The 18101-nt window shown below is 43.9% G+C and overlaps 1 protein-coding gene across 2 annotated transcripts in view; it reads right to left on the bottom strand.

Annotated features, from left to right (window-relative positions):
* The window catches only part of LOC111642824 (uncharacterized), a 346613-nt gene that overhangs the window by 184917 nt on the left and 143595 nt on the right, over positions 1 to 18101 (bottom strand). For both annotated transcript variants that reach the window (XM_089593969.1, XM_089593970.1), the window contains exon 4: positions 8591 to 8813. In XM_089593969.1, the coding sequence (XP_089450095.1) occupies positions 8591 to 8813 (223 nt within the window). The remainder of the gene's footprint in view (positions 1 to 8590; positions 8814 to 18101) is intronic.

Here is an 18101-nt window from a genome sequence, read left to right as displayed (position 1 = left end):
AAAGTTGAGCGACAATTGGTTAAGATTTTATCGTGAATATTGTGATTTTACAAAACGTCTTTGACTCCACCTGTTTCAGTCATAATTTGACGATTGTCCAATTCTCAGTGTATAGTCTTGGCTAGTGCAAGTTCAACCGAATGAAAAATTGCTAAGATGTGTACATTATAGGTATTTACGCGCGTCGGCACGAAGTAAAGAGCTTATTTCCCTTGTCTTCGTGACCCACGTATGGCCATTATAATATATTGCATGTATATACACGACAGGGCGTCGTTCGTCCGCCAATGACCGCGTGTAATAATATGCATGTATACACCAACACGCGCATAACATTAATTATGGGAGAAAAGCAAAGTGCGCCGTACACAGCTGATAATGAAGGCAGCCGGCGCGTCTCGCGAGCACATTTGCGTACAGTAAGTAAGCAGTCTACATGCGATTATCGGCAATGCCTTACATACATATAAGAGCGCGTGAATGTGTGCGTCAATTAAATTGGTATTTCGAGAAGGTTCGTCATCATATTTTTTTCTCCCCCCCCCTCCTCTTTTAATTTCGCGATCGTGACTTTTTTCCCTCTGCTACCGCCTTTCGCACTTATAAATATTTCAGCCGCATTAACATAATGCGATCGAGCTCTGTAAATCAGATGGGGAGGTATATTATATACGTACATCATATTATGCGCTGCCGATGGAGAGGGGAAATTTTTGTGTGTTTGTCGCACCATTGACGCGTCGACGACGTCCATTTGAGGATATAGTGGCCGATAGCCCCGAGAGCCTATAATACCCCAATCAAGGCCCTCGGTCGCTCTGTATACGTATACATCCCACGGTTCGAATGACCGCGATTGATTCACGAAAATTGGTGCGCACGCGGTATATACACAGCATCTTTGTTGCGCTTGCATTCAGGTGTCACGCGACAATGATCGATCGCGCTTTCTCAAAAAGCTCTTTTTCCCCCTCGGATACATAACGCATACACGCCTGCCTCACTTTGGGCACAAAGTATATGCGCAAATGAATCGAGCGCTCCTTCGTGCATATGTAATTACATCTGGTGCGCGCAATCGGCCATAATATACAGCTGAGCATGAGGAAAAGGGGGGGGGGGTCCATTGAGCGAGTGCTTAGCTCCCTCGCCGGGAAAATTAATCGATGAAAGGGAGCGATCTCTCGCGCGGCTGTATCATAAGGACTCGCGATGAAAAGCTCTGTATATGTGTGCACGCGGGTATATACGCACAGGTCCAGGAGCTGCACCTTTGATGCCGCGGACTCATTAATCAGCCAAAGAGGGGGGGGGGGAGGCTTGGGAATTGAATCGCGCACACGGACGCGTATCCGTTAATTTGTCCGAGGCCGCTGCACCTTACACGTATACACACGTGTATGCGCGGACGATTGCACCTGCGCATTTTACCCCGCGCGTGCATTGTCCGAGAAATTACGCAGCGAGAGAGACCTACGCGCGGGTTGGCTACCGCGAGTCGTAACACCGAGGTGGTCGCGTATGGGGTGTATTAGTATAGAGACCCTCGGGCTGTACTCATATATACACCGCGACGAGCGGGATCGGCTATTACGGCTGCACGACACAATATACCATCATATTAGTAGGTATGTATGCAAGGACAAAGGCATCGGGTGCTATTTGTACTAATTTGAAATTCAATTTCTCTCGTGAAAAGTAATGATGATGATCCATTGAGAGACGGTGCTTTTTCTCTGCCACCTGCTAATCCATTCGTTACACGTGCACGTAGGAGATCGTCAGCTTCGTGTATACAAAAAGAACGAAAATGTTATAATCGTTCGGGGGGCGCGTCTATACGGCAGCTCTCTCGTGAGAGACGGATATATTGTATGATTGAAAGGGTCGCTTGATTGCAGCTCAAAGGGCCCAAACAGGGTGCATCATCATTAGATCCTACCTCGGGACGATTCAATGCGAGAGAGCGCGGGATGGGTGGGAAAAATCGGTCGCGCGCGCCGTTATGATTTTTCAACACTTGGAGGACCTACATGTATATATATGCATCCTCTCACTCGAGGGAGGGAGTGAGGGAGGCTTTTGCACACGTGTGCATTTTTTTTACGGTTGGCGAGGGAGTCTGGGCATAAATCACGTACGCGAGAAAGAAAGAGAGAGAAAGAGAGCGCGTGTCCGTTAACAAATTACCGGCGTTCATAATAACAAGAGTTGATTCCCCCCCCTCGTTTTCTCATCTCTCCTCTTACGTGCGAGGCTCCTCTCTACCCCCTTCCCCACACCTTTTCTTTTGGCGTTGTATGTACAGGTACACGCGTTGCAGGTACCAGAGAGTTGCCTAGTGGGAGGGTATACACGAGGCTGACAATGAGAGCGATCTCTCATCGGGGGCCAAAACGATCGTAAGACAAGTAGTAGATGCACGGCCGCTTATCGCCTCGGTATGCAACCAACGCCACGATATCCACGGACCGGCTTTTACCTTCTTTTTTTTTTCAGTCGGGTATACCTATTGGCTACTGTATATATAACCCGGGGCAGATAGGATCTCTTGACATTAGATGCAAGACGATGCGCCGTGTGTGTGTATGTGTACGTTGTATACGTGGTTGTATGCACAATGTGGATTTTCCTAAGGCGATCCTTGAGAGATCGCGGGGATCTCTTGTTCTCTCCTTTCGGATCTATCGCCGCTTCTTGGGTTGGGAGCTGTGGGTTTTTTTTTTTTTTTATGGTTTTGTTATCCTTCGTCTCTCTCGTCGCTTTTGGTGTCGAAGATTGTGTAGCGGCTGCACCCTCGTGGGTTTTTCTTTTTCCAACGCGATTACCTTGCACAGGAAAAAATCCTAACCACCCGTTCAGCGACTGTATGGAACGTACGGAAAAAAAGCCCAGGTACTATATTTTACAATACCAAAGTAATTTCTTTGTACATTGTCATCTCAGCATTATTATACCAAAAATCATCTTTTTTAGTTTCGTCCAACTTATTGTTCCGTACGGAAGTAATATTATTCACGAATCCTACAGTCACTCGTTCTTCTTCCTGATCTCGAATGCTATAATTCAGGTGGCACGGATTTTTGGTGCACGTGGTAATTTTTTCACCACAACCGAGTCCAACGAACCTTGAAAACCACATGAAACCGCGCTCTCGGCGAACAACAGCGCCATAACAATCAGACAGAATGACAGAACAGTAGCTCGCGCGATGTATAACATGCGAGCATACAACGCACATCTCCGACAAAGTCGGTGCACCGACGAAGAGACGAAAAAAAAAAAAAAAAAAAAAAAATTTAATTAAATCACTCGAAGAAGCGGAGCAGGGAGCGCTCATCATCGCCAACGCCACAACAACGGTACTTACCCTCCTCGCTCGTCATAAAGCTATCCCCGACACAGTAGTATACTTGATGCATCTATATATATGTATATACAGTACAGAGTAGCGTAAGTACCTTAGACTCTCGCTTAGGATTCCAACTCTCCGACATGCCCCATACACATCGCGCCTTCCCGCGCATTCGTACAATAATGTACCTGTGTAATACATAAAGCATTTTGCGTATATATGTACACAAGTACCCTTGTGCACAAAAAAAAAATGTGAGGGGGGGGCTGGGGAGGGGAGGGGAGAGTTAGAGGAATGATTCTCGCCGGCGGACAAAAAGATTACGCTCGGTCGGGTTGGCCGGGCCGTTAATACGGTTACGCATTATCTAGATTACCGGGCCCGCGGCTTCCGAGTTCGAAAAGAGGGGTACAGGTATATATACGTACGTGGGGTACAACGGCAACACGAGAGCGTCGGCGTAATTAATCAGGGACAATCAAACTCGGGCTGGGAGCTGAGCACCGCACCGACTCCCAACGCTGAATGTGTCTTGCTCGTGTGCACAGCCAACCTCTCTCTCTCTCTCTCTCTCTCTCTTTTTCCCTTTGCTTCCCTCATAGGTGTTCTCTCTTTCTCCGATGCACCTCTTCTCACTCTATATATATACATGTGTATGCACTTGTAGGCATCGTCTTCCTTACTGCGCGAGTGTATTCCTTCCGAGATTAGTTTTTGTACATATATACGTTATGTAGCACATTGCAAATAGCCCCCGTACACCAATGGCTTTGTGAATCAGAGCTATACTTTTGGATAACCTGTTCACATCAGGTAGGTATAGGGAATCTATATACTATAGATAGTGTGTAAATATATATATATCGCGTGTTACTGAACAAGCCGCGTCGAATAACGCCAAACGAGGGAAAAACCAATGCAAAAAAGCTATACATATATATACGAGAGGTCAAAAAATCGTGTCTTGACGTTGTCCGGAGCGATGAATTTAACGAAACATAAAAGAAATCTCAGCAAGATGTGGAGCTCGTATGGACCAATAAACAGGTGGAAATTACAGGCTACAGCCAAACCTTAAAACGAGTCCCAAGAAACCCTTGCTACCAAACAATGGGCCTGCAGCCCACACGTACCGTAATATATAATGGAACAACACGTATTGTGCAGCCGTTCGATTTATTAAGCGACGAATCACGCCCGATAATTTCGCGAATCGCATCAATTAGCAGCCGCTTTAAATATATATACACAGAGGCCATCAGGGGGAGCTCCCGCGTGCGGATAAAGAGGATGCGTGCATGGGAAATCTGCCCACGTCATCGCGCATTTGCGCACTTGCTCGCCCGAGAAGGAAAACGTATTGTGTGTTGGCGCGCGCGATGGGCCTTTGTGCTGTTCGTTTCCGTGATTGGATGCCTCGGTTTTTTTTTGTTTTTTTTTTTTTTCGATCACGCAGTTTATACAGTGGGTTAAATTGGCATCGAGGTATCGAATGGACACCCGGGCTTGATGGCTCCATTAGCGCCTTATTAACCCGGACCGCGAACTGGCGCACGCGTGCAATGCCGAGAGATGCACGGCCAAGATATATACAAGCTGGATTTCGTTTGTCACTTTGCGTGCCCGCAGGGGTAGGGATCGAAAAACAAGAACGACTGGGCGGGTGGACTTGATCTTAAAATCGAAAGGAGCTGTTTGAGGAATTCATACAAAATCGATGGCATTCCGTTAAACTTTTTTCTTCTTTCGCGTCGCTGTAAACGAGGGGAGTTTGTACAAAATCGACTCGTCATATCGGATCACCGCCCATAATGGATGAGCTCGGCAGTGCGCGTCGCGAAGCGCGTTTCAATAAACCCGCCCGATCATCGGCTGTAAGTGCGGCAAAAAGCGCTCGAAGGTGAAAAAAAAAAAAAAAAAAAAAAAAGAAAAGAAGCGAATCATCGAGCAGGCGGAGGGAAAAACGCATAATTCGATAAACGAGCCTGCGCGTCGATCGGCAAAATTGTCACGAATGGAAAAAAAATTCTACCCTATACATGTACAGGTGCGTATATTTATACGTGAACGTCCAATCTCTTTTTCACGTTGCATCATCAAGAAACGTGATCAAAGCTTTTGTAAGTATACTACCTATCCGTCAAAAATGGCACGTAAACGTATAGATACGGATTTTACGGTGAAAAAGAGTTTCTGATCAAGTAACTCCGAATATACAATTTTTTTTTTACCGTCAAACGTGTACGTGGACACTCCTATTTCAATACATTGAAAGTAAATATAAATGGCGTAGCCGCGCATACCGAGAGCAAAGCGTCCATTGAACCTTAGCGTCGGCAAATGCAAATGTCCCGCGCGCAAAGAAAGAAAGAGGAGGAGGAAAGCGTCCGCGAAAATCCACAGGCGGCGTCTCTCTAGTGCGTGACGGCGCAATGTCCCCTTGATAAATTAGCTCGGCGCAGGAGGGAGACGCCAGTCCCCCATTCACCTCGGACCCTATGGTAATTAACGCCCGTCTATATTCACCGCACAATGGCCCACGTAATCGGGCGATTAATTTTCATCCCTCGGCTCATTAGTCGCTTCGAGTCGCCATATCTGGCCATATATGGGTGACGATTGTACATAACACAAGTCGAGGTGTATACCCATGTGGATCGGGGCTATGCGAGATATATATATATATATCCATATTATATATAGGAGGCAGGACCAATTTTACAGCCAGTGTGTATGACGCAACAAATTGAGCGTCCCGACAAGCACCGGAACGTCACTCAAAAATTACAACAGAGCATATATGTATATGTATATAGACATCTGAGGCACCCCGGGGGGGAGGCTAGCGAAATTTCTCGTTGCCCAACGACAAAATTGATTGCCCCTTGCGCATTAGAGCGACGTTAAAGAGCTCTGTATATGTGTAACGAGTATAGGACGCGCGAAAAATCCCCCGTCGCCTGATTTTCCTCGCGCTCTCCGTCGGGTCTCGCTTTTGACGCTCATTAGGTAATGTAATCGGCTGATTTGATCGCCACCGCGAATGCATTCATAAACGGATGATTTGTGGTGCTCCTTTTTTTTTTTGCCTTCCTGGGGGGAGACATTAACGCGCGGTATTGCGAGGCATTATTTTTAATCTCGATGAGAGGGGGGAGGGTATAGAGAAAGCGTTCAAAGTATTTTTTTTTTTTCTCAATATTTCGCAAACGCGCGACTCGCGTGCGAAAATGATATGCAGGCGCGCGTGCAGAAGCCAAGGGGGGAGAAGAAAAAAAAAAAGAAAGAACGAAAACGGTCGCATAATTAACCCATAAAACCAGCGCGCTTGTATACCCCGCAATATCCGGGGGGGCCAGATCGGGCCACCCTTTTACTTTTATACGGAAAGCTCTTAGGGCGCAATAAAGTGGCGATATCTCTCGCCTCGTAATACCGCCGCTGCTGATCTCTCCTCCACTCATATACCTCGCGGGTAAAACCGTGGGATGGGCTGCTGCCGTGCAGAAGAGTCCGAAGCGAGAGATATCGGTGGCAGGCCATCGCAGCAGCCCAGGGGCCCTTTCGAGTTATGGCCCGATTTTTGCGACTCTCCGGTTCGTAGGTATACGTATATACACTTCTCGGTGGGCCAGCAGCTTCATTTTTTTTACGACGCGGAACTCTGCCTACCTCCTTCCTTCCCTCGTCTCCTCTGATTTTTCGAGCCAGTGTACTTTATTAGCTTAGATATGGCCGTGATATACGACTGCTTTCTTTTTTCTCTCTCTCTCTTGTTCTTTGGCGTGCACAGAATGACTCGCGTAATTTGTTTTTAAATTTTCGATGCCCATCCTTATCTACAGGCATATAATACCCGATGTATCGGCGAGGCGTGTAATTTCAGGCCACGGTGGTATAAATATAGACGCAAAGGTGCGAGAGAGTTGTCAAAATTAAGTTTTAAATTACAAGCCGTGAAGGAAAGTATTTTTTTCAGCCTCGCGGCCCGTCAACCACGTACAAGTATACTCAATAAAGTTGGACGGTAAGTATCGAAAGCACAGCCGTTACAATGCATTCATTATATCCTTCTCTCGCAGCTATACGGTGTACATAGAAAGTATCGGCCAAATCACTTGGTATCATTCAAATCATGCGCAAACAGCAAAACAATCAAGGCTCGATAAAACTGGCGGGGCTCTCCCAACTTGAAACAATAATATTCCTCTCTCGGCGCGCATTGTTCCTTCGAAAGAGAGGAAAGAAAAAAAAAAAAAAACGAAAGCCGGAAGTCTCATGGGCGCCGCTGCTGCCGGCTCGCAAAAAAAGCTCCGTGCGAACCTGCGCTACATACGTATACAGGTAAATTGCACTGCTACTACACAATATATATTATGGGTGTGTGTAGTGCATGTGTGCGTACAGTGCCAGGGACTTGAGGATTGAACAAACTGACGTAGTGTACAAATAATACGTGTGTGTGTGTATACAGTTGGGAGTGTTGGACTGTTGGTGCTGCTCTTTTATCTTCGTTAGAGGTGTATTCATGATTTTACGGGATTATCATTGTTATTGTTTTCCGAGAGAACAAGTACCTACTCAGGGATAATAAGTACGCGTAGGTGTATATTGATTACCGATGAATTGGGATGGTATACTATATGTATGCTTATTTACTTTTAGGGAAATACGTTTTCTTTTGTACTAGAAACACTTGATGCTTCATGTTTTCGAGGAAGAAGAAAAAATTATTAGCCGAGTGTCTATTCAGTTCTAAAAAAAAATCATTAGCATCTCCCTTTCGTTTGTAAAATCTCATGATATCAACTGAACTTTATTTTTAAAAAGAAAGTATTGATTTAATAGTTATTTAAATGTCAAATAGTATGAACGCACCAGTCATGATAAATAATTTTAATGTTATGGTCAATGAAACCATTTTAAAATTATTGTAAAATCTAAAATCATTTTTTTTGTCCCTCATGTGAACTTGCTGTATTACATTGAACGTATACTGTGTAGTTGAAAAATTTTTAACGCGTTAACGCGACGCAGCAAAAACAAAAACTAGAAATAACAACCAGTTCCCAAGCAAAGTAAATTACACCCGTGCAGGTGAATTCTATACTTATCAGAGTATCGCTTGCATTGTTTCTCAATCACAATACGTGTTGCATAGTATACGGAAAAATGAAAAAAAAAAAATATACATATAACAAAAATATATAACGTACAAGTTAAACGCAAACTAACCTGTGGACACGCAGATGGAGGGCGGGAGCGGCTGCGTCGGCGGTGTCGTCCTCGTGCTCGTCGTCGTGGGCGTCGCCGTGGAGGCAGGGGAGGATGGTTTGCGCGCCGCTGCCGCCGCGGCGACCGCTATCAGCGCTGCCGGATTATAGCGCGGCACCTGCAGCACCACGGGCGTCTTCACCGACAGGTCCACTGGCTCGAGTTGCACCGGCGGCCCTGCCGCCTGAAATTACATCCGACAATGGCCGATTAGTATAATTGCATTTTTTTACTTCAATGGAAAAACTTGTTTGAGAGAAAAATCCAGTGCTTAAACAATTTTTATGTTTGTTTTATACACATTAGTAAGTAGGAACAACTTTGTGTCAAACTCGGACAAACGAGCAAAATATCATAACACAGATGTTCACCCATAACTGAGCCTCAGCTGTCATAACAAGCTTTACTCTCGATATATAGTCGATGGTGATGGACAAAAGTGGGGCAAATGTGTATGCAAAAATGTCCCGTCCTCTGTGGATATTTGCAAACCTCTGTATAGGCGAGCGCGCCGTGAAAAAGGGGGGAGAAATTACGTGGTAATGGGTGCTGCACGGTCGTCACGCGAAAGATTCGATATTCATCATCTGGGCTTGAGTTGGTTTTTTTAAGTTGCCACGGCACAGGCGGTGTTTTCTCTTTCATCTGTGAATGGGACGTTTGGTTAGCGGATCATTGATTACCGGTATATGTACCAATCGAGGGCTAGAGTTTAGTTTTTTGAGTTATCTTAAATTCTGTTTGTAACTCGAAATGACAAGTAATAATTTAAAAAAAACGATTTATAAATTTTTTTGTTTCATTGAAAAATAATTTGGAATCCACTCTTACTGTTGGTATTAAAATTATTTTAGTAATTTCAATTGACATTATTAACTGTTTCTCTTTTCATTTTTGAAGCATCAATAGCCACCACAATCAATACAAGATACCTGTTCACCATGACCAACTGAACTAGGTGTACCACCTGGCACCAACTACCAAATACATTCATCACAAAAATCTCGATACTCCAGTCCATAAGTATCCTTATATCAGCAGAGTGTATATTTCATACGAAACGAAATTTCGAAATAAGCCCCTGTGAATATACACAATAAAACCATCGTCGTACTCCCTCCTCGTTCCTAAAAGCCCACCAAAACGCAGAATGAGGCATAAAACGTTAATTGAATCGAGCACACGGGCTCTGCACGAGAAGCAATATTCTTCGCGACAATCGAGCAATAACAGCCAGGTCGTAACTTTTCCTCCTCCTCCTCGTAAGTATATATACACACACACGGAGCATCCAGGAAAACGCACTCGGTCTTTTCAGCTTCTCAGGTTTTCTCACACGTCCCTACCATAACCTACCGATAAGACGTCCTCTCTCTCCCCCACCCCCTTTTTACCTTCTAACAAACGGCCCACGCGCTTACACAGGGATAAGCTCGCGCGTAACACAGCTTGAATTAGGGATCGCTCGCTCGCGACTGCACCGTTATATATATATATACATACACACAAGTGTGTGTGTTTGATTCCGCGTTTCGTGCCTTTATACCTCTACACTGAACTATACGTTATACCCATAAAGGGAGGAGCGGGGAGGGGAGAAGTCATTTTCCACCGCACTACAAGTGGGTGCGATCCGAACGAGCGATTGTTTCCGACTGTGTAAATGTATACACACGCAGATAATATAAATGTGCACATGTATACCTTAGGCACGAGGCTACTCGGTGTCGTTAAGCCACGAAACGAATTGCCAAGAGGATTCTCGCGCCAATGTGCTTGTATGTATAAATAAATATATATATACGGACGCATCTGAGGTCATCCGCACCGAATATTAGTCACCGCTACCTGTCGCGGTGTACCGGCGCGTGCATTAATTTTATGCCTCAGTTTGTTTTGGTTTTGCGTTTTGCCGTGATTCGTTGGTTATTCGAAAATTTAACCACGTATGGTGCAAAAATCCATGCTGCGTTAATCGAAACTTCGTGCTCGGGTGAGACAGTTCTGTCAGGGGTTTTGAAGGCTCGCGTCTCCTTTGGAGTAAAACCGAAAAGCGTGTCGCTCTGGAAGAGGTCGCCGGAGGGCGAGAAAACGACAGGCCGAGAGATGAAAAAAAATGGAAAAAAAAAAAAGACGTGCTTGTCATATATAACCTACGTATAAAATGTTAGGTGCCATTGTGCTGGTCTGGAAACTTGGCCCCGAGGGCATTTGTTATTCATGGGATAGTATGAGAGCACGAAAAAAGGAGACAAGTGCCTGGGCTGTTGTTTCGCCACTAATTTCGACTCCCAAACGAGCCGCTGAAATTACAAGCGTTTAACCCAAAGGTGGTTGCGAAAAAAAGGATTACTCGCTCATTCAGCCTATTTCTCTCCTCCTGCAGACTTGAATACGTAATTGCGAATTTCGGTGCCAAGTACGATGCTTTTCGTTACGTAATAAATTGTTTTTTTTTTTTTTTTTTTTTTTTTTTCTCAAGTGAGAGGATTTATACGAGATTGTCGCAACTCGAAAAAGTAGAGTCGCTAACACTTGTGTTATTGAGTCCAACCGAGTCTTGGGACAAGTATTCCCGAGAAGTTCTCCAAACAGCTGTTAGGTAGTAGAGTAAAACGAATAAAGTAGGGTATACATATACCTTATTCTTGCACTCGTGAATTTGCAAATTGCTGTACCTGGGTGTCCGTGTCGAGCAGAACAAATCGTGTCAACGTGAAAGACCGCCCCCAGCGGTTTTTTTTTTTTTTTTTTTTTTTTTTTTCAGGGAAAATATGATGAAAGAGATCACCACTACCACGTGGCAACAACTTGGTGCCTCTATTGGCCATGCAGAGGTATCAAGCATTTACCCAAAGTAAAAAGGTTAAGAAACAACATGTTGGACGTTTAGAGGAGAGGACTGACACTGAGTGTCACTTTAACAAGTAATCCTATATGCAAATGTAAAAATGAAATATAAATATGGTTTATTACTGAGCCGTTATTTGGCGCACCTACTCCTGAATTTATGAATTATGTTTTGAAACAGCTCATGATAAATAAAAAATGTGTAAAAAATTTCAAGAAAAAACGTATTTGTTGCATGTTAGGGATATTGCAAAATACAATTGTACATTTTGTATACTTTCATTGTATAATAAGTCAAGTCAAATACAGCAAATGTGTGTGAAACGAATGGTAAAAATAAAAATATCGTCAGAAAAAGCGATGGCTCTTGAAAAACGCATTTATATACAGAACAAAGTAAAACTTGAAACTCCAAAGCGATGACGTTTCAAACGCACAGAGGATTGAGACTCTGAAAAACGGCCTTCTTTTGACAAAGGAGCGAAGAAAACGAAAGCACGCTCATCTTACTCAACAACAACAACAAAAAAAACAAAAAAATAAACCTTTTCAAACAAAAGACGTATAAAGTTATCGCTTGCGAAACAAAAGCAGTCCTATTACGAGTAACGGTACTTGCACCACACCTCCTCTGGCGAGCCAAAAAACCGAGGAGGGAAGTTACGAGGAGGCGGAGGAGGCACATCTTTCTCTCCCCCAGCCCTCACTTTCTCCCATCTTCCCTTCGCACATTGTACGCTTTAACGAGAGTTTAAGTCCCCTCTTCGATTGGCGTCATAAAAAATCGGCGGCAATTGAGCTGTCGTATACGCGCACAGAAAAAAAAAAGGAAAAAAAAAAAAAAAAGGTATAAGAAACGAGAGAGGAAATCCACGCCCGAAGTTTCTCTCGGCGCGTCCGTCTGTGACAGGCAGCCACTTTGAAGAAGAAGTGCGGAACGGCACTTTTTAAGTGCACCGCGAGCGCCGAGGACTTTCGGACAGAGTTATACTTGCTCGCTCGCAGGTATTTTAATTAGGACTTTAAAGACGGAAAAGAGGGGTCGCCGCCACTGGGAGAGCATTCGCTGGAATTCGAGCTTGTCAACTTTTAGATCTTCCTCTTTTCTCCTCTCGGGCCGTATAAAGTTGCCTGTGTCCGTTTCTCGTTGCACTGTCCCCGTCTGACGTATTTTAATAAGTGCAAACGGTATAATTTCGCGTGTCGCACGCTGATCGCAAGGGTAAATGTATGGACCTATGGCTGCTTTTTTTGTAGAATTTTTGTTTTTTTGTTTTTCTTTTTCCTCTTTCTTCCAAATGGGTTAATAATTCCCAGAGTGACTTTACGCATGCACACGAGCTCGATATATTGAGCCGTAAAATGAAAATGATATACTTTCGAGCGTGTGAACCGAGACGGTCCTCCGTTTCGCTCGTAAAAGCGGCTAAAGATGTCGTAAATATTAAAAAATGAAGCCATACATACACGCGTACCGCTTATTCAGGTATCGGAGGCGATCGTTTCGTGGATCGGACAGGTACAAAGGCGGATCGCTCGGGGCGATGAAAAGGTGGAGCGAATCGACGTCCGGCGCATTAATTTTGCGTGCGCGCGCCGCCCCGATTGCTCTGCTCGATGACGATTCGGCGATTGAAGTTTACGACAGTCGGAGATCGTAAGGATTCAACAGCGCGAGTACGAATCCAATACGACTTTTAAAGATCGATCAATTTAATTGTGACGAAACAAATCGGCAATAAGACAGATGGATGTAATTTTTATTTATTAAGTTTATGTTATAAAATTGCAATTTGCAGACTCACTTATAAAATGTTTTATCGTATCGCATACGCGTTGATAAATATATATTATAATGGCCAAATCAAAGATGTATCATAATTTATATAAAATAGGATGTCATCATTTTTAAAATAAACACTGCCCAATATGCCTATCTATCTATCAGTCATTCATTATAATCTTGATAAAAGCACATTACACATTTCTAAACGTGTAGAACTTTGTATGGTAATTCTCTTTTAAAAACGCTGTTCTCTGCGATATATTTTTCAAATTTTTGGGCAAAAATACTCTATTATCGACTGTGCAAAATAATTATTTTTCAAAGCGTTTGAAAACCAATGGAATGTTCGTGTCCACCTCCAAATACACCCTGCACATTGAAATGACACGCTTTGCATAGACTACAGGACACCACTAAAAATCCACCCTTTCATTCATTCCACACGTCTGACGCGTCTCGTCTGTTTCTACTGATCTCACGTTCGTATCCCACACACAAAATACAAAATCGGACGCACATAAAAAATCACCGAAACGTAACATGGTGCCACATATATAAATGTAATAGCTCGAAATTACACAGCTGCGAACAAGCTAGCCTGAAAACCCCTTTGGCCGTGCTCGAACGACAAAGAGGTTAATCCTCCGGCGCGAGAAAGATAGATCATAGAGAACGAGAGCCTGGCTGACAAATTGAGCGCGACGCGCTATACGATGATAAAAGAAGCCATAGCGCCGGCGAAAGCGAGAAAAAGAAGAAAAAAAAATCCCAGCCTCTCTGCGCTCGAAAAGATAGATGTCATCGCGCGTCGCACGTATTACACACCTCTCTCTCCAGCACACGCGCGTGTGTAACGAGCTCACAGCTTTCGCGACCGATTATTAGCGTCGTAAGTTATGTCGCGCTATTAGCGTAATTGTCTTTATTGGAATACGAATGGGAGGGGGCCCGTGCACGCGTGACGCTGGTATTAACGAGGCCCATGCGTATATATACCGTACGCGTCATCATTAACCCTCACTTCTCCTTTGCTTGCACTGCGCACGCTACTTTGGCTATTTGTCTACATGTTGGAGGGGGGGGGGAGAAAAAGTACGTGCTCGCACGCGTTTCTCCCATAGAACGAGCGGATCCTGGACCGAAAGAGTAATGGCCGAGCTGCGCTGGTATTGTTTCGAAAGGAGCGTGATCTCTGAATTATTGAAAAAAAGAAAAATCATCGGCCTCTCATTACTTGCATTCTGCGCTGCAATTTGTGATTTCCAGCGAAAAAAAAAAAAAAAAAAAAAAAAGGAGGAATTCTGCCGTACGTGTCATCGATAAATCAACCCTCGCTGCGTTCATTAAAATATTCGCGTCGTCAACGCCAGGGCCATTATGCGTTATTGCGCGTAGCTTATTGGAGAAAAAAAGAGAGAGGCGACAGTTGGCGCTGGCGCGGGTAAGACGCTCCGAGTGAATATACACGTATGGAAGGATGAGGGGGCACGGGTGGTGTTGATACACGAGAGATAGATGTGCATAAAAAAGGACACGCCTCTCGCACCCCATTGCGTTACCATTACGTTACCCTTTGAGATTTGGATTCCCTCACGAGTTACGCGCGTTGTTGTGGATAACAACCTAGATTTTATCATAAGGAGGAACATATATACTTCTCGTGTTCTGTTTTCGGGTGTTTGGACCATTTGACAGATGCAAAAGACCTAAACACGACGGTTGCAGCTCGCCAAGAGGAACAAAGTATAGTGGCCCAAGCAGCTCACAGGTTTTTATTTTTTTATTTTTCTTCTTCAATTGTTTATCTGATTTTGATAATAATGAAAATTGACGGAGATAAAACTCATTAAAGTTCACCAGTAGGAGCCAAAAGTACTAACCAACATTGCGTGCCTCCACTTGCAAACTTTGTTAATTTTTGTTTGTCTGGAAAAATTAAAAAAAAATACGTGTCCAATATTTTTCAACAATTTTTTTTTCCAGCAGACGAAATGCAATGTCCCAATTCGGTATACATCTAATCTCTTCGTTTCAAACATACCAAGTAAGAAAATAAATTTTCAGCGATGCAGCGACAGGCAAATTCAACCAATATAATTATGATGAATCAGCTTGGACGCTGATGTATATGCACTTGTGCATTACGGCAGAGTGTTCGAACAATCAGGAGCGGGGCACCGGCTCACGGTATGAATGTATAATGGCAAGCAGGAGCTGAAGCTAGAAATTTGCAGATCGATTGCTCTCTCTCTCTCTCTCTCTCTCTCTCTCTGTGTGCACTGCGTATTATGCCGATTGTAGATTTCTCATTAAATTATTAGGCACCGCTACTTTCTATATTACACTGATGTCTACCCGCGTATAATACATAGATGTATACACATTGTGCCTTTTCTTCTTGCACACACACGCACACGGTAAACATAACTGTATACGAGAATTGGAATACGAGTCTATACGCTAATGTGTAAGCTATTAGCTCGCAGGGTATACGTCAAATGACTGCGCATATATATGTGTATATACCTGTGTTGATTCCCTTTCATGAAGTTTCGGTCGATATGCGGCATTAAAAATTGATTACAGAATGATTAAAAAAATTTTATTGCAAAACCCAATAATCCCACGCATTTAAGCTTCCATAACGTAGGTATACCCATATATTACATATTGATCTCTCGGAGGGGGGCTGAGGTCCTCGGAGGTATTACCTCGTGAGACGTCCGAGGCTATCCATCACCGATAAATCACACACGCGAATGCGGGCTCTCCCCCTCTTTACCAGCATATATATATACACATCATTTGAGAATCCGTACGTACAGGATCAAGGGAATATACGTTTTTCCCTTCCGAAATGTATTGCGTTCCATCGATTTTCTGTGTTTGGCTTTTCAAAATTACGTGCATTTTGTGGGTAATAAGACATTACATGGTCGTTCATCCGTGGAGAGATTTGTGTGCTCGCACTTTGGTAAGTTTACAAATAGTTTTTATATGGTGGTAAGTTGGTGCGCGTCGGTGGGTAGAGCAAGTGTATTCCTAACACTTCCGTGTTACGTTTTAATTATTTCAAGATAAGCTCCTAGAATTAACACGGTGATGCCAACTGAAGAGACACGAATAAAAAAAAAATACAAAGTGGAATGGAATGATTTCATTTTTTTTATTTCTTTATCAAACTTCTGATTAAAATAACTTTTCATGATATTATTGATCTTCTAAAGACATAAATAAAAATTAAAGAAAAATTAAAAAATGGAGAAAACAATCAAAAGCAGAATACGATAGGCATCGACTGACAAAAGATATAGAAAGACGGGCCCTCGTCAGGTCCACCAGAAGAGGCTCATCCTTACGATTATGCACTGAGAAAGAGAGTAAGCTGATCGAAGGGTGTTTGGGAGACGACGATCGTTATAACGTGATTGATTATGCGCTCGTTAAGTTACACTCGATAAAAAAAAGGAGTAGAGAGATTTTTATTCGGGGTGAAATTGGGCACTGCTACGGGGTTAATTAACGCGAGTCGAGAATAAGACGTCGATGTGCGATCGGGTGAAAAATACGTCACATCAATCTCAAAAAGGCCTCGATGAAGATTTTTTTTTTCTTCACTCCTAGGCTACATTTTTTTATCTTTCACTAGTAACACGCCGATCCTCCTTCCTCTCTGGGGCTCATGCGTGCTCGTATGGGAAAACACAGCTGCTCCTGACGAATTATTTCGAGTCACGGAGAAATTCGTATCACCAAGCACTACACAATACTACCGTCGAAGTTATATAATCACGATGATAATTTTCGAGCTTACAATGGTCACGTAAGAAAGAGAGAAGAAAAAAAAGCAGCCAAATAAATTTCACATCCAAAGGACGTGTCTCCTTCATTAACATAATCATCGGTTTCCCATGGTTCCCTTCATCTTTGCATGCTCAAAAAAAAATGTGAAGGGGGATCTCTAGCCTTAAACAAGTTAGTATACCGATACACAGTGTCGAAAGTAACTCACTGCACTTGGTGCATTAATGCGCGTCATTTTCTCACACACGTACACGCGATACATCGCCCCCTCCCTCTTTTCCTTTTTGCCCAGCTCTCGCGCTTATAACGACTCCATTAACACGTTCGGAGGAGGAGGATGCCCGGCCGCCGATCTAATTACGCTTCCCTCGCGATTAAATCGCCCTCGCGCTCGTGCGTGCCGTGCACGAGGTAAGGCCTTTTTCCCTCGGCTTCTCATGTTTTCCCAGTATCGACGCGATCCATCGAAAAAATATTTTTTTCCCTCCACCTCCACCCTCTTGCAGCTGATATATTACGCGATCTCGTGTAACCCCCGACGCCTCTTTGGAGCTGCACTACCGCCGCGATCTGTATAATGTTATACACGTTTCTCCAAACGAGATGTGTATACGCGCCTAGTCGGGGCGCCTCACCCTTTGCGCCAAAGAAATCGATGATTGGCGACGAGTAAAATAAAATTAACCGTATTGTGTGTGTGTGTGTGTGTGTATAATATCCGTCGGGCGCAAATAGAAAAAGGAAGGAAGGAAGGAAACCTGCCGCGTCAGCAGAGGTAATGCAGCATCACACCACTCGATAATTGCACTCGACATCGCGAAGCTCCGTTAGCGCGCCTCGCGAAAGCTGTCCCCTTACAAATGACCGCCGGCAGCAACGCGGACAGCAGCAGCAGCAGGTACATATACGATCCATCCACCGTCGTCTTCTTACGTGTCCTTGTATATATATATACAGGTACCATATAGCCGCCGCATCGGGAGCGTCGAGCGAAACAAATAGGGAACAATGACCAGAAGCGCTGGGGAGGAA

This window comes from Copidosoma floridanum, unplaced genomic scaffold (assembly GCF_036245765.1).
Source record: "Copidosoma floridanum isolate Cflo_tuat_1 unplaced genomic scaffold, Cflo_Japanese_pri ptg000020l, whole genome shotgun sequence".
NCBI lineage: Eukaryota > Metazoa > Arthropoda > Insecta > Hymenoptera > Encyrtidae > Copidosoma > Copidosoma floridanum.
The sequence above is the reverse complement of the archived record's forward strand: the minus strand, read 5'-3'. Positions and strand labels throughout refer to the sequence as shown.